This window comes from Cherax quadricarinatus, unplaced genomic scaffold, assembly GCF_038502225.1.
Source record: "Cherax quadricarinatus isolate ZL_2023a unplaced genomic scaffold, ASM3850222v1 Contig574, whole genome shotgun sequence".
Taxonomy (NCBI): Eukaryota; Metazoa; Arthropoda; class Malacostraca; order Decapoda; family Parastacidae; genus Cherax; species Cherax quadricarinatus.
The window spans coordinates 16,869-40,319 of NW_027195600.1; the positions used below are offsets into that span (position 1 = coordinate 16,869).

Genomic DNA, 23,451 nt, shown 5'->3' on the forward strand with positions numbered 1-23,451 from the left:
AGTTGCTCCATAAACATACTTATCTACGTTCATGTTATCATAGTGGGTTATAGATCTACTCAGGCTTCTAACTGCATTCCTATAACAATCATTTTCATTATTTACTTCTCTCCTAATATTATTCCTAATGCTAGACACAGTTATACCAAAGTTATATTCTACATTCTCCTTCTCGATACTCTTCTTGGCTAACATATCAACTTTATCATGAAGGAGTAATCCAATGTGTGATGGGATCCATAGCAATTGTACATTAATTCCTTTGTCCCTAATTTTTGAGTATCTATACCTGGCTTCTCCAATGAGCATGTTGTTGGAGTCATTATATGAGCCAAGAGCCTTCAATGATGACATAGAATCAGTAATGATGATAGAGTCAAGCTCAGTGTCATAGGTTAGCTTTAGCGCCATTAGGATTGCAAACAATTCAGTTTGCAGTGTAGACGCCCAGTTGTTAATTCTTATGCCTAACTCAACAAATTTATTATCTTTCTTAACTAGGGAGGTGGCAACAAGAGCAGATGCAGCCCTGCCAGAAGACTCCTGTTTAGATATATCAGTGTATATAACTTGTGATAACTTATTACTACCAGCTAGGTGAGAAATTTCTTCTTGAGCAGTTGCACCAACAAGAGAGTTAAGGAAGGGATTACTAGCAATGAGCTTCTTGGGAGGGACTTGTAGGTATGTGATATTAAATGAACACATCTTCCATGTAGGGGTGAAATGCTCTTGTTGCCTACAGTGATACAGTTCATGCAGGTTATAAAACTTAATGCAATTGCACGTTTTCACAATCCATTTAGATCTGTGTGTATTTACCTCTAGACACTTGGTAAGATTCACTGTGACAGTGTCTGGTTCGTTTCTCAACATTCTAATACATTCTAATACATTCTAATACAGTGTTAATTTCAACAATCCTATCACTGATACTAGAAATACCAAGCTCCTTCCTCATGTTAAGAACTTTTGTAGATCTGGGACAGCCAAGAATAATCCTGAGAGCTTCATTTTGCATTAACTCCAAGGGTCGGAGAGAACTTTCTCTAGCTAATATCAACATGGGAGCAGCATAATCAATTAAGGACCTAACATAGGCTATGTACATCATTCTCACGATTCTCACATTTGCACCATAGTTGGGGTTGCAGCCAGCAACAGCTTTGAGAGCATTTAGCCTAGCTTTACATTTCTTGTTTAGTTGTGGTATAGTGGATTTGTTAAAGGGTACATCTACACCAAGATATCTGTAAGTTTTAACGTAGCTAATGATTTCACCCTGCAAATAGACGGGTGGGGGATGTCGTTTGCTTGTTAATATCTTTGTTTTAGAGGAAGATATTATGAGGCCTAGTCGATTACAAATTGCTTGAACTTCAATAAGAATGGTATTCATCTTCTTATGCCCTGTTGTATGGATCATGCATAGCTTATAGCTATATGTTTAGGTGAGGCAGGTAGAGCATTTAGGAGAGCATTAATCAGAATATTAAATAGCAGGGGACTAAGAACTCCTCCCTGCGGTGTACCTAAAGACATTTCTTTAGAATCACTTCTGAAGCCTTGGTAAAGGACAGAGGATACTCTATTTGACAGGTATCCTATTATCCAGCAGAGTAAGCTACCACCAATATTCATTTTGGCTAGTTCATGTAGTATAACGGTTCTGTTCGCAATATCAAATGCAGATTTTAGATCAAGAAAAGTGGTAAAACTAGTAGAGGTGTGTGCAGTGAGAAAGGTGGAAATACAGTTCTGCACACTTTTACCTTTCATGAACCCATAGAGGTAGGGGGAAAGTTGATGTCTGATTCTGTAGTACAGTCTGTTAAGCATCATTCTTTCAAAAGTTTTACAAAAGACAACTAGTTAAGGAGATCGGCCTAAATGTATCAGGCTGTTGGGGCTTAGGGATAGGCACAATGAGACTATTGGTCCAGGAAGTAGGAAGAACGCCCTCAATGTAACTGAGATTATACAGTGCCAACAAAGGGTTATCAGGCACGTGCCTTAGAGTTCTGAGAATATCATAGGTTATACCATCCTCTCCAGGAGCAGTTGATCGACCTTTGGTTAATGCATTATCTAATTCATACTCGGTAAAGAGGCAATCACTCTCATCAATATTTTGGCTCATAAAATTAATCAGTTTCAACATTTCTTCAGAAGTACTCTCTAAATTTTTTCTAATATGAGATGGAAGGCTTTCATGCCTGGATGTTTTGGACCAGTCATTTATGAGGTCATTTGCTTTTTCAAGAGGAAAGGGATGAGCAACATTGCCAGTCTTTTTCCTGGTTATTTTATTTATACCTTTCCAAGCCAAACTCAAAGGGGTGGACCTATTTAATCCACTAACAAACTGTTCCTATTCCTGTTGCCTAAGTTCTTCCTTTCTATTCCTTGCATTTGTTAGTGCAGCTTGGAACGTTCTGAGCAGGTCTGGGGTTCTACATTCACGGTATGCTTTACCAATCCTCCTAGCTGCATGTGTTAGATTGCACAGCTGTGGATCATTATAGTATTTACATTGGTTTTTATTGTTATTTATAGTGGAGAATTTTTGTTTCCTATTCCTGCCCACTTGATCTGTGAGAACACTCTCAATAGTGGTAATTAAATCATCATTAAATTTTTGTGTGCCAATGGGCTCGTAATTCTTATACCATTGATCCAAGTGGTTAATAAAGTTGTCTCTGTGTTCTGGTTTGAGAATAAGTTTCCTCCTTCTGTATTTAGCTCCTTGATTGCTGGAGATGTGATCAAGGTTGACAGTTGTTAGTCTTGGGAAGTGATCAGATAGAAGATCATCAACTATGACAGAGTCATGCATCGTATATGATGTATTAAATCCAAGACACAGATCTAGTATGCCACCATATATGTGAGTAGGCTCAGTAGTGCCCACAATTCGAACATTATCATGCTCATTTAGCAATCTCACTAGTTTAGTTCCATTGGTGTTTGTTATAGACCCACCAATATTCTTATGTCTGGCATTAAAATCTCCAAGAATGATGGTAGGTTCACTATTGATGCGATCTGGTAAAGCATCAGGTCGAAGCTGGTTCGCTGGGGCATAGAGATTAAAAATGTTTATGGAAAAATCGCCTTCATATACTTTGACACCATGATAATGCATGTTAAATCGACTCTGCAAGGAAATGAGTGAATGTGGCAAGCTCTTTCTGACATACATCACACAACAGTTGGTTGACCTTAGGTTATAAGCTGCATATCCAGGCAAGTTTGGTGGAGGTGCTCCATCTTTCAATCTACATTCCTGCAAACAGATGACATCAATATTCTTGGTTGCGTATTATACAGTTTTTCCATTCTACTAGGTTTGATAATTTAGCCAGTCTTCCTGGCAGTCTTCCTGGCAGTCTTCCTGGCAGTCTTCCTGGCAGTCTTCCTGGCAGTCTTCCTGGCAGTCTTCCTGGCAGTCTTATTGACAGTCTTCCTGACAGTCTTCCTGGCAGTCTTCCTGGCAGTCTTCCTGGCAGTCTTATTGACAGTCTTCCTGACAGTCTTCCTGGCAGTCTTCCTGGCAGTCTTCCTGGCAGTCTTCCTGGCAGTCTTCCTGGCAGTCTTATTGACAGTCTTCCTGACAGTCTTCCTGGCAGTCTTCCTGGCAGTCTTCCTGGTAGTCTTCCTGGCAGTCTTCCTTGCAGGATAAGTTGGCCAGGCATCCTAGCCTGGGAAAGCATCAAGACATCCTTGTCAGGATAAATTTTCAGGGCTCTCAGGTCTCTGTAAGGCTTTCAGATCACCGTAGCCCCAATAAAGTTTTCCAAGTGGATCTGAATGGTCAAATCTGAAAAAAAAAAATTACTAGTTCAATTAACTCGAAATGCAAATTATATATATATATATATATATATGTCGTGCGGAATAGGCAGAACTTGCGATCTTGGCTTAAATAGCAACGCTCATCTTGCCATATAAGACAAGCGAAAATTTGTGTATGCAATAATTTTGCCAAAATCATTCTGAACCTAACGAAAAAAATATATTTCACTGTGTTTGCTTAGTATTAAATTATTGTAAACAAATCTAAAATGTATTTAGTTGGGTTAGGCTAAAATAAACTGTTGTTGTTATAATAAGGTTAGGTAAGTTTTCTAAGATTCTATTGGAGCAAAATTAAAAAAATTTACATTAACATTAATGAAAAAAATCTATCTTTAAACATATAAGAGAAAATTTTAGAAAGGACTTAATTTTAAATGAGTTCTTGCTAATTGACCAGTTTTACATATTCGGCACGACATATATATATATATATATATATATATATATATATATATATATATATATATATATATATATATATATATATATATATATATATATACATTTATATATATACATATATGAACAAGTAAGAAAGCCTTGGGAACGAATGGATTTGTCAGTTAAAAGGAGAGTAGGGGAGTTAGTAGACAGAGAGCTGGAGGTATTGAGTAGATGGCAGGAATATTTTGAGGAGCATTTAAATATCGATGAAGAAAGGGAGCAGGAAGAAGAGCAGGATGTGAGTGTGAGGGAGGTGCGTGAGGCATTACGTAGAATGAAAGGGGGTAAAGCAGCTGGAACTGATGGGATCATGACAGAAATGTTAAAAGCTGGGGTGATATAGGGTTGGAGCCTGTATAGTTCCTTTAAATAAAGGGAAGGGGACGAAAGAGATTGTAAAAATTATAGGGAAATAAGTTTACTGAGTATTCCAGGTAAACTGAACAGTAGGATTATTATTGAAAGAATTAGGAGTAAGACAGAGAGTAGGATTGCAGATGAGCAAGGAGGATTTAGAGTGAGTAGGGGATGTGTATATCAAGTGTTTACATGGAAGCATATATGTGAACAGTATTTAGATAAAGGTAGGGAAGTTCTCATTGCATATATGGATTTAGAAAAGGCATATGATAGAGTTGATAGGGGAGCAATGTGTCAGATGTTGCAAGTATATGGAATAGGTAGTAAATTACTAAATGCTGTAAACAGATTTTATGAGGATAGTGAGGCTCAGGTTAGGGCGTATAGAAGAGAGGGAGATTACTTCCTGGTAAAGGTGGGTCTTAGACAGGGATGTGTAATGTCACCATCGTTGTTTAATATATTTATAGATGGGGTTGTGAAAGAAGTAAATGCTAGGGTGTTGGGGAGAGGGGTGGGATTAAATTATGGGGAATCAAGTACAAAATGGGAATTGACACAGTTACTTTTTGCTGATGATGCTGTGCTTATGGGAGATTCCTTAAGAAAAGTTGCAAAGGTTAGTGGACGAGTTTGGGAGGGTGTGTAAAAGTAGAAAGTTGAAAGTGAACATAGATAAGAGTAAGGTGATGAGGGTATCAAACGATTTAGATAAAGAAAAATTTAATATCACATTGGAGAGAGAGAGTATGGAAGATTGGAATGTTTTCATTTATTTGGGAACTGACTTTCCAGCGGATGGGTTCTTGAAGGATGAGGTTAATGAGGAAGGAAAAAAGGTGAGTGGTGCAATGAGGTATTTGTGGAGACAAAAAACGCTATCCACGGAGGCAAAGAAGGGAATGTATGAAAATATAGTGGTACCAACACTCTTATATGGGTGTGAAGCTTGGGTTGTAAATGCTGCAGCAAGGAGATGTCCTGTCTAAGGTATGGAGTAAATATTATGCAGAGAATTCGGACTGTGGAAATTAGGAGAAGGTGTGGAGTTAATAAAAGCATTAGAGGGCTGAAGAGGGGTTGAGGTGGTTTGGTCATTTAGAGAGAATGGATCAAAGTAGAATGACTTGAAGAGCATATAAATCTGTAGGGGAAAGGTGGGATAGGGGTCGTCCACGAAATGGTTGGAGGGAGGGGGTAAAGGAGGTTTTGTGGGTGAGAGGCTTGCACTTCCAGCAAGTGTGCATGAGCATGTTAGATAGGAGTTAATGGAGAAGGAGAGACCTGACGAGCTGTTAGAGTATGAGCAGGGTAATATTTAGTGAAGGGATTCAGGGAGTTGGTTAGCTGGACTTGAGTCCTGGAAATGGGAAGTACAATGCCTGCACTTTAAAGAAGGGATTTGGGATATTGGCAATTTGGAGGGATATGTTATATATCTTTATATATGCTTCTAAATTGTCGTATCTGAGTGCCTCTACAAAGACAATGATTATGTATAAGTGAGGTGAAAGAGTTGTATGATGAAAGTATTTTCTTTCAGGGGATTTTCTTTCTTTTTGGGTCACCCTGACTAGGTGGGAGATGGCCGACTTGTTGATATATATATATATATATATATATATATATATATATATATATATATATATATATATATATATATATATATATATATATATATATATATATATATATATCGTGCCGAATATGTAAAACTGGTCAATTAGCAAGAACTAATTTGAAATTAAGTTCTTTTTAAAATTTTCTCTTATATCTTTAAAGATACATTTTTTTCATTAATGTTGATGTAAAAAATTATAATTTTGCACCAAAAGGAACTTAGAAAACTTACCTAACCTTATTTTAACAAGCTCAATTTATTTTAGCCTAACCCAACTAAATATATTTTAGATTTGTTTACAATAATTTAATACTAAACAAAAACAGTGAAATATATTTTTTTCGTTAGGTTCAGAATGATTTTGGTGAAATTATTGCATACACAAATTTTCGCTTGTCCTATATGGCAAGATGAGCGCTGCTATTTAAGCCAAGATCGCAAGTTCTGCCTATTCCGCACGACATATATATATGCAAAACAACCACTGTGAAAGAATAATGAAATTTCAAGCGATTTTGTGACTACTCATATTATCAAGGAACAATGTTTACAGTGATCATATATATAAATATATATATATATATATATATATATATATATATATATATATATATATATATATATATATATATATATATATATATATATATATATATATATATATATATATATATATATATATATATAATATTATATATAAAGAATATACCTTCCTCACCTTAAAAATTAAAACTTCCTACCCTCTGCAAGGTAAATATTGCAGCTTCCTACCTTCTGTAAGGTAAATATTGTATCTACCTACCTTCTGCAAGGCCTTTTCAAGGGGAGCTCCTAGTAGCGGTGAAGAGGTTATTGGTCTGAGGAATTGGACCTTTTTATCTTCTTCCTCAGACTGAACCTATTTACCACCCAATCCTCCCTTCCCTATCCCATCTTCCCCATCTCCCCCTTTGTTTTCCCCTTTCCTTTCCCCTCCCAACTGCCCCCCCTCCCATTTTCCCCATCCCATTTGTAGCCTCTGGGGTCCTTCCCTCTGGCATTATGGTTTCCTAGAAGTGGATGGGGTGCCCTGCAGATGATGGGCATATCTCCAGAGGCTGCCTGTTGGCTCTGGTAGGTGACAACCAAAAGAGGTATGCTTTGTGGTGGATTTCCGACAACCCTCTTTTGCTCACCGAGGAGGTTCAGTAGATGTGAGGTCGCTATCCCAGAACACTGGTTTACTGTCGTGAAGGGTAGGTATGGCACGGGTTCTACATTGCATCTGCACTACTTAGTGCACTCGAGGCAGACTAATAAGATGAGGCAGTGGTGAGAGTTATATACTGAGACATTTATACCACCTGTGTCTTGAAGCTTGTGTTGCTAAGTTGCCTGACCTGTTTAGCATTGTTATAGAATTGTTATGATTTCGTTCCTCTCGGATGAGGGGGGAACTTATGGCCCTTTCTTGCCTTCTAGGGACTGTCCCTCCACTGTCCCTCTTTTTTCTCTCTTTTTCTTTCCTTCTTTCTTTTCCCACATACTGTTCTGACACAGCTTCATTATTGGACCATTCTCTGGACTCTTTCCATACTTCTGTACCTTCTGCTGGTGATGCTTCATCACCTGCTCCAGATGCAGGGGCTCAGTCTGTTTCTGTTAGTGCCTCTGCCTCTTGCACACCTTTAACTATGAATCTGGCTTCCCAAATACAGTGCAATGGTTTTTGAATTGCCTACCTACCTCAGGTCGGGCAGCCCACATTACTACTGAACGTTCCAGACCATCTACTGATGTTGGTTCTTTGATGTCTGCTCATTCTATCCAAATGCAACCTACACCATGCTCACTTCCTTTACACACCATGTTTACAAGTACACAGTAGACTAAATTCTTATCCCTACAACTAACATCTCCAACTGATTATCTTTCTGACCATAGTATTGGCAAAGCTCTTTTACAACACATTGGCTAGAATATATCCTTTCACGCTCTTCATTGCGGTGTGTGCATCATTACAGTTCAGAATGCATTACTCTCAATTACTGCAGTGGTATGGTGGTTTTACCACGTACCATTGATTTGCTGTCTTGCATTGATGATATTTTGGAGCAATTAGCCCTTCAGGACATTTCTAAGTGGATACATATGTCCTGCTTGTTCGTGGCAGAGGCGCTTTCCCAGGAATATCGCCCGCTTAACCTTTGACTACTGTGAACTCCCGTCCTCCATTTATATTGCAGACCATCACCTAGAGGTCTGTTAAGTGGTCCCTACTCCACAACAGTGTCAAAACTGCTGGTGCTTTGGACATCCCACTAAATACTGCAGATCTGCAGAGGAGTGCCAGGTCTGTGGTGCTGTGGAAAATTACATTTACCTGGATGTAACTCATCAGATACATACCAGTAAATGGTAACAAAGATAATTATTATTTATCAAAGTTACATAGACAAATACGAATTTTGGAACACCTAGGTCACGAAAAATGTCCCCCTTCGATACCTACAACTGTCATATCCACAAGTTGCTCTAGACCTATATTAATTGCAAATGAAATATACATCACCAGGAATTCTGGTAAAGATTATTATAAATTTGTGGACTGTATATTAAAATTAATAAATGATTACATATACGCATTTATAAAACAGAAGGAGAATTTATAATCATAACACTCACCAATTTGTCTGGAGATTACTGTGTATCATATTCAAAAAACCCCTGTCTACATTTATGAAAAAATTACTGGCCAGAATTTTAAACATAAACATAGACAACTTATCTGAGGTTCCTGGAGCTGTCTTGTCCATCTGCTTAGTGCTCAAATTATACAGGACTGCACATCCAACAATTTTGGCTCCTATTTGAGAGGTTTTAAGCCCAATATAACCCCTAAAGCAACGAAAATTAAGCACATTACATTAGTGTGCCTGTACCACATTCAATAAAAATGGCCACCCTGGTTCCAACAACGCTTCTCCCCATTATTGGTTCCATTTTTCGTTTACAAATTAATTTTTATTAAATACGATGTATTCCACTAATTTTCATAAAAATACGCTGGATTTTTTTCAGAAAATACGTTATTTTCCACACTGCGGCTGGCCAGAGTTCGTTGCTAAATGACTCAAATTACTCCTTCCTTTAGGATATGATTCCAGCTGGTTCTGGCTTTAGTGGCTGTTCTTCTAGTAGGTCTTACTACAATTTCATCTTCCTGCATCACTCATGTCACTTTCCCTAAGATTTTCATATACGTTTGATTGAATACCATTTAATTCCAATGAATCAATTTATTAATTGTGCATAAACTTTCCTGGCCACGACACAACACTTTGACATTCCAGACAACACCTTGTGCATCTGGGTACAATGCAAATACTTTGCCCAGAGGCCACAATGTTCGATGTTTTTCAGTATCATTTAACACAATGTCACCTGGTTGAATGTTCTGTCGATTTACTGCCTCTGTCGCACCATAAAAGTGTTCATGTAGTGTAAGAAGATATTCCTTATGCCACACATTAGACCAATGATCAGTTACTTTATTTAACATTTTAAATTTATCACAAAACACTGCCGCATCATTGTAATCTTAATCACTTTCTTCCAGATTATCTCTATAGACAGGGGCAGCTTCCAATTTCCTTCCACATATTAGGTGAGAAGATGTTAATACATCTGCATCAGGTGTATCGCTCTTGTACGAGAGAGGCCTATTATTTATACGATTCTCTGCCTCCACTAACACTGCACGGAATTCTCTTCCTATCAGTCTTTCATACAGCCCCTCCTGCCAAGTGGGTCTAGGAGTAATAAATTTTCAGGTACACCCTCGTTGGGTTAACAGAGATTGAACGTCGTTACTAGTATTGTCCAGATTCAAATTTTACATCTCTCCGGTATTGTTCATGAGTAAAGTAATCGTCTGGGCTTTCTTTATTTACATTTATTCCAATGCTGTCTAATTTCCACAATTTATGCACTGGCTCAACACCATCTTCTATGGAAGAATTATACTGGGGAACGATTTCATGAGTAAGACACACAATAATAGTATTTATAGTTTCCTCTAGTCATGCATTATTATTACGAGGAATCCTGCCATACATTACATGGCCTCCTGCAGTCTTTGAAAGGGTGACACCACATTTCTTTACCATACCCTTTACAAAGGAGGCATAATAGTCACTACCTATCAAAATATTTATTGGGCCTGCAGAATCATCATTTACACCAGAAGGTGCTATATTTATATTATGTGAAAGTTTTTCTGTAGCTTTACTAAGCCCTACTGTAGATATTTTCTTTGGAAGTCTATCTACAATTACTGCATTAACACATTTCTTTTCATTGCCCAACCTGATAGTTACATAAACAGTGTCATACAATTGAGCCCTTTTATCCGAGAGAAAACCAGATAATTTTAGAGTTGTAGGATCTCCCATCTGTACTTTCATCCCATTAAAACATTTATGTTTAATGAAAGTACACTGTGATCCCTGGAGATTACTGTGTATCATACTCAAAAACCCCCTGTCTACATTTATGAAAAAATTACTGGCCAGAACTATAAACATAAACATAGACATCTTATCTGAGGTTCCTGGAGCTGTCTTGTCCATCTGCTTAATGCTCAAGTTATGCAGGACTGCACATCCAACAATTTCGGCTCCTATTTGAGAGGTTTTAAGCCTAGAGCGACGATAATTAAGCACATTACATTAGCATGCCTGTACCACATTAAAAAAATGGCCACCCTGGTTCCAACAATGCTTCTCCCCGCTGCTGGTTCCATTTTTTATTTACAAATTAATTTTTATTCAATACAATGTATTACACTAATTTTCATAAAAATACACTGTATTTTTTCGGAAAATACATTATTTTCCACAGGTGCCGCAGATTATGCCAGTACATCTTGCGGTCTTCCCCATACTTTTCTCAATTGCATGAACCTCATGATGAACGAGAAATCCATTGTCTTAAGGAGAGCAAAGGTCTTACTTAATACTTATGCTATGGCTGTCTCTCGACTCAGCCTTCAAAGGAATCTTCCTCTTATGCCTTATTCATGAGTAGCTAGGAGACCTCTGTCCTGCGACTCTCTTGGTAATCAGCTGAAGACTCTTCTCGCTTCTCATCCACTTCATGTTTTAAATATGGGTACTCCCTCCCATTTTGACTCATGCACTCAATCTCTCTCTTGCACTGATCTTTCAGTCTGCTCCTCGCCGCTTGCACTTGATTACGCTTGGTCTGCTCTCCCAGATTTGCATGACAGTGATCACTGTCCTACTCTTCTTACTTCTATTACATTTTCCCGACCACCTCGTAGCCCCCATTGGCAATTTAGACGAGCGAGTTGGGACTTACACTCTCATATTACTGCCTGTTGTGGGGACCCTCCCTCATTCTCTATTGGTGAACTGGTGCACCAGTTTTCAACCTTAGTTTTGACTGTAGTGTCACGTTCTAGTCCTCAAATCTCAGGCAGGCATTCTCAGACATGCAAGCCTTGGTGGTCTCTTGTGTGTGCCTGTGCAGTGCATTTGAAATGTGCAGCGTGAGGATGTTATCAATATAATCAGACCTCAGATCATCTTCTGGATTTTAAGTGAGCAAGGGCAGGCGCTCGCTGCATCATACATGATGCTAAATGCAACTTGTTGACAAGACTATGTGTATACCATTACCTCGACTTCCCCTATGTGTGCAGTTTGGAAGAAGGTACGGAAGTTGTGTGGCAAGTACACTCTGGACCCAGCTCCCGTTTTGCAGGTTGCTGGTATTAGTGTTGCAGAACTCCATAAAATTGCCATGGAAATTGGGAACTATCTTGTCTATGTCTCCCAAGGGTTTCACCTTTGTCATTCATTTCTTGCATCTAAGACTACCAAGGAGCAATTGCCCTTGGATTTCTCCTGTAATAGAATGGAGCTATATAATGTTCCTTTCACTCTCCTAGAGCTAGAGTCCATGCTTACTGCTTGCCAGTCATTGGCAGCTGGACCTAATGATATTCATATCATTATGCTACAACATTTGCATTCTACAGCCCTTACACTCCTTTTGCATCTTTCAATCTTATTTGGATACGAAGAGTTCTCCCCCAACAATGGAAATCTGCCATTGTCCTACTGTTTCACAAACCAGGCATCTCAGGGCTTGGCACCTCTCACTATCATCCCATTGTTCTGACCAGTGTAGTCTGTAAGGTGATCGAATTATTGGTGAATAGACGTTTGATACGGTATTTGGAAACTCACAATAGTCTTTCTCCTCGCCGCTGTGGCTTTTGCAAGGACCGCTCTACTTTGGACCCCTTGCTCCACTTAGATACATATGTGCAAAATGCCTTTGCTAACAAACACTCCATCCTAGCAGTCTTTTTTGATCTTGAGAAGGCATATGACACCACTTAGAGGTATAACAATTTAGCCCAAGCCCACTCCTTAGGCCTCTGTGGTAATTTACCACCCTTCCTTGCTGCTTTGTTATCTGACAGACATTCAGGTGCCCATGTTGGCGCCTCACTTTCCTCAGACTTTATTCAGGCTGAAGGAGTCCCACAAGGTTGTGTCCTTAACACTACCCTTTTTCTCTTGGCTATAAATGACCTACCTTCCATTCTTCCATTGCATATTTGGTCGTCACTTTATGTGGATGACTTTGCTATAGCTTATGCAGGTGCTGACTGTCGACTGGTACCAACCTCCCTTCAGGATGCGATTGACCGAGTTTCCCTTTGTGCCATTTCTCATGGATTTAAATTTTCAAGTACGAAAACCCATTTCATTACCTTCACTAGACGTCCTCTTATCCCATATATTCCATTGTATTTACACGGGTCAGGTATTCTGGAATGAGATACGGTCAAGTTTCTTGGCCTTCTCTTCGATTGCTGGTTGACATAGAAACCTCACATTTCCTATCGGAAGGCAGCTTGCCATGGTCAACTGAATCTCCTTAAAATTCATGTGCATCGTTCATGTAGAGCAGATTGCCGAACTCTCCTCCGTTTGCATTCCACCCTAGTCTTGACCAAGCTGGATTTTGGAGACCAAGTCTATTCTGCAGCTTCTCCTACAACTCTTTATAAGTTAGATCCCCTTCATCATCAGGGTCTATGTTTATGCCTTGGTGCCTTTCATTCATCCCCTCTTGAAAGCCTCTATGCAGAGATGAATGTTCCTTCCTTAGCTGATCATTGCTATGCTCATTGTCTTCGTTAATTTGTCCACACTCATGACCTTCATGTTCCTTCTACGTATACATGGTTTCAGATATTAGTAGAAGCTCATTATTTGTTCAGCGCCCTTGCTTATTCCAGCCGTTTTCTCTTCATCTTCACTCACTCTGGTCTTCTATTCAGTTGCCTCTCTTGTATGTTTATTTAGTGTCTGCCTTTTCCCTTCTCCCTTGGGAGGTTCCAACGGTTTGTGTCTGCTCTCCCCTACTGCTGTGTACCAAAGCTCTCCAGCCAATGGCTACTTCTCACTCTCTTTTTCTCAATCACTTCCAGTCGCATTCTCATATGTCGCTCTTTATACAGATGGTTCTAAATCTTCTGACGGTGTCATGTTGGGTTCGCGGCAGTGTTCCCTGCTGATGTTGTTCAAGGTCATTTGTTAGACTTAGTATTCTTGCCACCGAGTTGTATGCCATCCTCATAGCACTTCTCTGTATAACATATGTCTCCTTCGACGTTTTTGATAATTTCAGATTCTCTCAGGGCTTTACAAGACATTAAACAATTTGAGTCCCCTCATCCATTGGTCCTTCTTATTCAACTTTGGTTGTGCCGGGTGGCTAGCAAAAACAAAGACACCATTTTCTGTTGGGTCCCTGGACATGTTGATGTGCAGGGCAATGAACAGGCGGACACTGTTGTAGTGTCAGTGGTACATGATCTTCCATTTCCTAAAGAGGTATTCCAGTCAGTGATTATTTTACAGTCATCTCTGTCCATCTTTGTGGCTTTGGCAACAACGGTGGTCAGACATGCACCATAACAAGTTGCACTTTATTAAACCACTTTTAGGTTTGTGGCCATCTTTTTACCACCAATTCCGTACTCAGGAGACTGCGCTATCCCATCTCCGCATCGGCCATACCCACTTTACCCATGGGTATCTCATGAAACGACACCCTATTCCTCTCTCTGAAATTTGTCAGGTGCCAATTTCTGTTTGTCACTTTCGTGTGGATTGCCTGGTTTACCAGCAAGCTCGCAGGATTTCCCTCCAGCTACGTCGCTGCCCTACCACTCTTACATTATCTTCCCTTCTTGCAGACGACCCTGCATTTGATTTACAATCACTTTTTGACTTTTTGTCAGCAGCTGCTTTGCTGTACGAATTTTGACACAGCCCTTAGCATCCCTTCCAACCGTTTTCTCCCCTCATCCCTGATCCTCTCTGCACCTAGCTCTTTATAGCCCAGGCTCCCTTCATCCCTGATCCTCTCTGCACCTACTCTCTGCACCTACTCTCTGCACCTACTCTCTGCACCTAGCTCTTTATAGCCCAGGCTCTACTTTCTGCCTCACATCGCTGCATGACACATGTCGGTTTAGCACTTTTTATGATTATAATAATTCTGCAAGGTATATAATGCAGCTTCCTATTTCTCCAGGGTAAATATTGCAGCTTCCTGCTTTTGCAAGGGAAATATTGTGGCTTTCTACTTCTGCAAGGTAAATATTGCAGCTTTCTTCCTTCTGCAGGGTAAATATTGCAGCTTTCTTCCTTCTGCAGGGTAAATATTGCAGCTTTCATCCTTCTGCAGGGTAAATATTGCAGCTTTCATCCTTCTGCAGGGTAAATATTGCAGCTTTCTTCCTTCTGCAGGGTAAATATTGCAGCTAAATACCTTCTGCAAGGGAAATAATGTAGCTTCCTACTTCTGCAAGGTAAATATTGCAGCTTCCTACCTTCTTCAGGGTAAATATTGCAGCTTTCATCCTTCTTCAGGGTAAATATTGCAGCTAAATACCTTCTGCAAGGTAAATATTGCAGCTTCCTAGCTTCTGCAAGGTAAATATTGCAGCTTCCTAGCTTCTGCAAGGTAAATATTGCAGCTTCCAAGCTTCTGCAAGGTAAATATTGCAGCTAGCTTCTTGCAGCTTCCTAGCTTCTGCAAGGTAAATCTAGCTTCTGCAAGGTAAATATTGCAGCTTCCTAGTTTCTGCAAGGTAAATATTGCAGCTTCCTAGCTTCTGCAAGGTAAATATTGGCTTCCTAAATATTGCTTCCTAGCTTCCTATATTGCAGCTTCTGCAAGGTAAATATTGCAGCTTCCTAGCTTCTGCAAGGTAAATATTGCAGCTTCCTAGCTTCTGCAAGGTAAATATTGCTTCCTAGCTTCCTAGCTTCCTAGCTTCTGCAAGGTAAATATTGCAGCTTCCTAGCTTCTGCAAGGTAAATATTGCAGCTTCCTAGCTTCTGCAAGGTAAATATTGCAGCTTCCTAGCTTCTGCAAGGTAAATATTGCAGCTTCCTAGCTTCTGCAAGGTAAATATTGCAGCTTCCTAGCTTCTGCAAGGTAAATATTGCAGCTTCCTAGCTTCTGCAAGGTAAATATTGCAGCTTCCTAGCTTCTGCAAGGTAAATATTAAAAATTCCTATTTACTGCAGGAGAAATATAGTATGTACCGAAGGCAGTCAGAGGATACACAGACTCTCACAAGTTAGTAAAAACACTCACATGTTGAAGTGACAATGGAGGGATGTCTTAGCTATGGTAACCAGCTGGTTCTTCTGTTCATCAGTTATGGTGTTACCAGTATGCACTGTTATCATTTTCAACTTGACTCCACGATGACTCAGACCATGGATCATATCCTGGCAGCCCACATCTGTAACCATACTGGGTTGACAGGTGATCCACCAGAACCTGTTGAAGATGACACACCTGTAGTTACCACATCCAAAATCACACCATTTAGAGAAAATAGTTCCATAAATGCTTCGAAAAGACAAATTACCAATGTAGCACAGAAACTAAAATATTCTGACCAGACAGAAGAAGTCCATAAACGACAGTCATTTAAAAAATGGTAAAAAACCCTAAATATTTCTACACATAAGCAAAGGCTATATATCATATTCTGGGAGAGTGGTCACATCATACTCTGAGTGGCCACATCATACTCTGAGTGGTCACATACTCTGAGTGGTCACATACTCTGAGTGGTCACATCATACTCTGAGTGGTCACATCATACTCTGAGTGGCCACATACTCTGAGTGGTCACATCATACTCTGAGTGGTCACATACTCTGAGTGGTCACATCATACTCTGAGTGGTCACATCATACTCTGAGTGGTCACATCATACTCTGAGTGGTCACATCATACTCTGAGTGGCCACATACTCTGAGTGGTCACATCATACTCTGAGTGGTCACATCATACTCTGAGTGGTCACATCATACTCTGAGTGGTCACATCATACTCTGAGTGGTCACATCATACTCTGAGTGGTCACATCATACTCTGAGTGGTCACATCATACTCTGAGTGGTCACATACTCTGAGTGGTCACATCATACTCTGAGTGGTCACATCATACTCTGAGTGGTCACATACTCTGAGTGGTCACATCATACTCTGAGTGGTCACATCATACTCTGAGTGGTCACATCATACTCTGAGTGGTCACATCATACTCTGAGTGGTCACATCATACTCTGAGTGGTCATACTCAGTGGTCACATACTCTGAGTGGTGACATCATTCTCTGAGTGGTCACATCATAATCTGAGTGGTCATGCTCACTCACATACTCTGAGTGGTCACATCATACTCTGAGGGGTCACATCATACTCTGAGTGGTCACATCATACTCTGAGTGGCCACATACTCTGAGTGGTCACATCATACTCTGAGTGGTCACATCATACTCTGAGTGGTCACATCACTCTGAGTGGTCACATACTCTGAGTGGTCACATCATACTCTGAGTGGTCACATACTCTGAGTGGTCACATACTCTGAGTGGTCACATCATACTCTGAGTGGTCACATACTGAGTGGTCACATCATACTCTGAGTGGCTACATACTCTGAGTGGTCACATCATACTCTGAGTGGCTACATACTCTGAGTGGTCACATCATACTCATACTCTCATACTCTGAGTGGGCACATACTCTGAGTGGTCACATCATACTCTGAGTGGTAACATACACATACTCTGAGTGGGTGGCCACATACTCTGATCATATACTCTGAGTGGTCACATCATACTCTGAGTGGGCACATACTCTGAGTGGTCACATCATACTCTGAGTGGTCACATCCACATCATGAGTGGTCACATCATACTCTGAGTGGTCACATCATACTCTGAGTGGTCACATCATACTCTGAGTGGTCACATCATACTCTGAGTGGTCACATCATACTCTGAGTGGTCACATCATACTCTGAGTGGTCACATCATGCTCTGAGAGAGAGGTCACGTCATACTCTGAGAGTTGTCACATCATACTCTGAGGGAGTGGTCACATCATATTCTGAGTGGTCATATCATACTCTGAGAGAGTGGTCACATCATACTCTGAGTGGTCATATCATACTCTGAGAGAGTGGTCACATCATACTCAGAGAGAGTGGTCACATCATAAGTCATGTGGGTTTTCGATACGTGGATGGGGTAAGAATACTCACGTAGGCTGGTAGTACGTATAATATATATCGGGAAGTATGGGAAGCGCCAACAGCCGACCTGTCTCTCTCTGCTGCCTAACTAAGACTGACCCATAGTGCCTACGGGTGAGGGTGTTTGAAATCCTGCTATGGTCAGCAGCAATATGTATACAGTCAATGATTCACACAGACGGTTGGTAGTGAGTCATCTACTGGTACACTGGTTACTGGTAACTGGTTACTAGGAACTGGTACTACTACTGAGAGCTCGGCGACGCTAACGTATGTCGTCCTGACATACAACTAATACAAACTAGAGACGGCAGGTGTACGGCTTGGGCTGATTCTATACAATGTCAAAGTACACAACAATTGAACATTATAACATACATAAGTAGAATATTGGAATGGAAGCTTATGTAATTGAAACTGTAATGAAACTGTAATGCAATACAAGGTATGATATAGCACAACTCATCGAATGAAACTCAACGTTGAGATTACACAATAGAAGTGATAAAAAAAAAATTTGATTGATCGATCTGTATTCATGTGATCTACGGATTCTGAGGAAGGAATATATACAAAGAAAGAAGTGTTTAACAGAAAGGCAGATTCGGTGCACTCAGATCTAGACTGTTAACTCTCAGAATTCGGAGAGAACGTGAACACAAAAAAAAAATTCTTGAATACTGATAAGTTGATACTGTAATTATTCATCTGTACAGGTTATTTACATTTAACCCCAACTCTGCTAGGGTGAGATTGACATATGCAGAATGGGTGTCATATCTGGGAGGATCAAACTCTGTTGCACTGGCTAACTCATGCTGTATTTGAGGCAAATCTGAATTGGTAGTTACAAATGATACTTGAGGATTTCTCAATACCTGTCATGTATGTAGGGAATAACGACATTCAGGTTGATCGTCTGACTGAGTATCAGAGGTAGAGAGTACAGGATCAGGAGGATTGTCAGAGTCTGTCACATTAGTCTGGGTTGGAACATCATTATCATCACATACTAACTTCATATGATCTAAATGCGATTCTTTATACTGACAAGTACTAATTTCTCTAACCTTATACTTATTACCAGTGATATGTTCAACTACTCGATAAGGACCAACAAACTTTTGATCAAGCTTAGGCATTGCAGACATTTTGTTAAAGTTAGTCAGCATAACTCTCGAACCTACTTTGATTTTGGACGGCTTTGCTCGAGTGTTTGCGACTCTCGTAAATTCTGCTGTTGATTTATGAAGTGTTTCACGGATTCTTCTAAAAACACTTTGAGCTAAGCTGGTATGAGTTGCTATGAAATCATCAGGGTTGTAATTTGGTTTCGGATTAGAATATAGCAACTCATAAGGCAAACGTTTATCTACACCATACAATGCATAATGTGGAGTGTCACCTAAAGAAACATTGTAAGCAGAATTTATAGCACAATGCACATCAGGTATAACTTCATCCCAAGTTTCACTGTTGGGATTGATAGTGGCTCTCAAGACATCAAGTACTTTTTTATTGGTATGTTCCGCTAACCCATTGCTGGCAGGGTGATGAGGAACAATGGTGGATTTAGAGATCTTGTACAAGGTGCACAAATTTTCAAGAATCTCATTACAGAATTCACCTCCATTATCTGTTACTAGGGACTTAGGGGTGGTATGCCTGCAGATAATGCGTTCTTTAAACGCTTCAGCTACTGTCTCGGCAGTCTTATCTGCAACGGGAACTAACTCACAATATCTGGTGAAATGGTCTACCATAACACATAGATGTTTGTTGCCCTGGAGGGAACATTGGAAATTACCTTTATGTTGCATGCAGACACTACATTTCTTAACATACTCAGAAATATCAGTTGCCATACGAGGCCTAAAGTATTTCAATCTAGCTTGTTTTACTGAACGATCCATACCAGGGTGCGCAACACCTAGTACATCGTGAACTAGCTGTAAGGCTACATTCACTAGTGACTGTGGAATTACTAACTGGTATACTCTTCTGCTAGGAGTACACAACTCGGCTGTTCGATACAGTAATTCTTGGTTCATGACAAAGTCACTGATGGGTGCTGGTGGCTTCACAGTCAGAATAAGATCTTCCTGGAGCAGGAATCGAATCACATCAGACCACATGGGATCTGCTCGTTGAGCATTCCTTCATCCTCAGCACTAAATGGAGGGTCTGCAGTTACTATACTAACATGTCGCGATAAGGCATCTGCGACTACATTTGACTTGCCAGGTAAGTGTTCAAAGGTGGGATTGAACTCTTGGATAGTCAAGGTCCATCTGGCTAACCTTCCAGTAGGATGTTTGTTCTGGAATAAAGGTATCAGTGGAGCGTGGTCTGCCAAGACATGAACAGAGTACTGATAAATAATGTCTCAGAAATGCTTTAAAGACCATACTATTGCTAAAGCTTCTTGCTCAGTTACTGTATAATTACGTTCAGCCTTCGTAAGGACTCGGCTAGCAAATGCAACTGCGTTGTACTTGCCATCAGTCTTCTGAGCTAGTACGGCACCTATGCCAATAGAACTAGCATCAGTTGTCAGATAGAAGGGCTTAGAAAAATCTGGAAATTTCAAAATTGGAGCAGATGTTAGCTTTTCTTTTAAAGTTTGGAATGCTCTTTCTTGATGGAAGGTCCAAACAAAAGGAGCATCTTTCTTAAGCAACTCAGTTTGAGGAGCAGCTATGGAAGAAAAATTGGCAATGAAAGATCTATAAAAACCTGCTAAGCCCACAAAGGATCTTACAGCATCAGCAGTTTTGGGAGTTGGAAAATTTAGTACTGAAGTTACTTTACTTTGGTCAGTCGTAACCCCTCTAGGAGTGACTACGTGACCAAGAAACTTAATTTCTGATCTGAAAAATTGACATTTAGACAGTTTGATCTTTAAATTGGCTTCTTCAAGCTTACCAAGTACTACATCAAGTCTTTTCAAGAGTATATCCACGTCTTTAGACATGACGATAACGTCATCTAAGTACACCATAAGTGCATTACCTATGAGACCTCTAAAGATATTAGTCATGAGCCTTGAGAACGTGATAGGGGAGGATCATAATCCAAACGCCATATGGAGGAAGTGATAATGACCTGTAGGAGTGGAGAATGCAATTAGCTCTTGGCTGTTGTGGCATGCAAAGAGTACGTAACCTTTATTCGGCGCATGGACACACCCTCATTTACAGGCTATCTCCCCCAACCAGCGAACCAGGTTGCTAAGAGTTGATGATGGGGCCCCATCGTTCAACTAGTGACCAGGTTCTAGCCAATAAGAAGGTGGGATTGACAATCGCAGAGGTTATGTGGATACCGCTCTCCTGTCTGCCCTTGTCATTCCCACTCTAGAGCTGGTTGAAGCACGGTCTGCTATCTTGTGGCTTCTATTTCTGCCTTGCTTACCGTGGAGTGCACTATATTTATCACTGTACATAGTGTACATATTGCTGTTATAATTGGTGAAGGATAATATAAGTCTAAACTTTTTCTACTGTGTTTATTTGCTCCCATTACACCTGGGATAACAGGCCATTTGAAATCCTAGGTTGTAATATGGGGGCCTGTCCGGGAGCTGGACTTAGAGAAACGGTTGAGCTTAGGGTGAAGCTTGTAGCAGGAACATTGTGTAGCTTGCTGTTTCGCTTCGCTTTACAAATTTTGCGTGTCAGTTGCTTATGATCAGCCTTGCTATTGTGTGATCGTTCAACAGCTCGCTACTAGCTTGTTCAGTGTGCTCGCTTCGCTACGGTCAATCTTGTGTGCAGTCGGCTTTGCTTGTATGCGTATTCTGCAATCGTACTGTGCATAGCTAAGCGTGTTCTGCAAATTAACGTGTTACGTTGGGGTATTCGTACTGTGCATAGCGAATAACTTATGCCACCTAGACGAGTCAGACGCCTGGTGTCGGCATATACTTTGCATAACCTACCTAAATTGTCCCTACAGCGTTGTTGGCAAATTGCTCGTTCCATTGGCATTCCCTATAAACGCACTCTCACAGCTGCGCAACTGCGTTCACTTATTGCTGACATACTTATTGAAGAAGAGATGGCACATCAAACTCCTCCCTTTACGGGAGCTAGGGAAAAAACTACTATGTTCTCGCAGGAGGAAGATGATACACCTACGGAGCAAAATGGTCAGTATAGTGCAGCTGGGTTGTCTCAGGGTGAATCAGCGTCGTTGGCACTTGAGCTGGCAAAAATCAATCTTGAGCAAACTAGGGAACAGAGAGCATTCGCAAGGGAAGAATTTGATAGGGAAAGACAAAGGAGGCAGTTTTCGCATTCTGTAAACGATTTCAGTTTACAAAAAGCAGTACAGCTTGTTCCCCGCTTCAATGAGGCCGAACCAGAGCAATTTTTCGAAAGCTTCGAAAATCAGGCTCGAGCCTTGAGGTGGCCGGAACAGCACTGGGCAGCGTTGGTTCATACAGCATTATTGGGTAAGGCACAGGAATTTACGTCGGTATTAACTGACGCTGAATTCTCTGATTATCAAGTAGTGAAGACCACAGTGTTGGGAGCATATACATGTATCCCAGCTAAATATCGTAAGACCTTCAAATTGAACAGGAGGCAGCTTGGTCAATCCCTGGTGGACTTTGTGAGACAGCAAACCAAAGCTTTTACCAGCTGGTATAAAGCGAGTGGTGTCTCTAACTTTGAGGAGCTGGTGCAGCTTATTCTGATTGATAACCTGCTGGAGTCTGTGGGACCAGAGGTTCGTGTCTTTCTGCAGGATCGTGACTTAACCACTGCATTGGAGGCGGCCAGGTTGGCTGATACCTTCGAAACGAACCGCTCCTTGTCCGAGCGGTCCCGTCTCTCTTTTCAACAGTCTGGCGTGAGCAGAGATCGACAACATTGGAGAATTAAGTGCCAGCCGGAGGGAGAGCGTCTACGTCATCCAACCAAGTCACCTGGTGAGCCACGCTTCTCAACATATGGTCCCCCTGCGGAGAGGCAAACTACTTATGGAGCATCTCGACAACAATATCCAGAGAGGCACCAGCCAGAAAGACACCACTTGCAACGTCATCAGGGAGTAAAGGGCAAGCCTGTCGTCTGCTTCAGGTGCAATAAAGTAGGTCACATCAGTTCCAACTGCCCCCAAAAACCTCAACCCATCGGGAAAATCTCTAATATCCCTAGTAACATGTCCCCTAGAGAAGTAGAAAAAGGTATGGCCCCTTATTATTGCGAAAGTCTTATTTCCCTTCAGGAAAACTCAGAACCAACTAAAGTAAATACCTTTAGAGATACTGGAGCATATTGCTCACTTGTCAGAGAAGGAATATTACCCCTTTCAGAGAATACTTCCTTGAATTCCTCAGTTTTATTGGAAGCCTATGGAGGAGCTATATATTCTGTTCCTTTGCATAAAATTTATGTACAGTGCAAATATTACACTGGGTACTTGACTGTAGGTATCTCAAAAGGATTTCCCATGAAAAATGCCATGTTATTACTGGGTAATAACATTACTACTGTTACTTCGTGTCC

The 23,451-nt window shown here is 40.5% G+C and overlaps 1 protein-coding gene across 1 annotated transcript in view; it reads right to left on the minus strand.

Annotated features, from left to right (window-relative positions):
• Window positions 1-606: 606 nt before the first annotated feature.
• The window catches only part of LOC128704577 (uncharacterized), a 64,384-nt gene continuing 41,539 nt past the window's right edge, over window positions 607-23,451 (minus strand). The window contains exons 4-5 of the mRNA XM_070080537.1: window positions 15,977-16,165; window positions 607-3,820 (exon numbers count right to left, since the gene is read on the minus strand). Coding sequence (XP_069936638.1) covers window positions 3,727-3,820; window positions 15,977-16,165 — 283 coding nt within the window. The 3' untranslated portion in view covers window positions 607-3,726. The remainder of the gene's footprint in view (window positions 3,821-15,976; window positions 16,166-23,451) is intronic.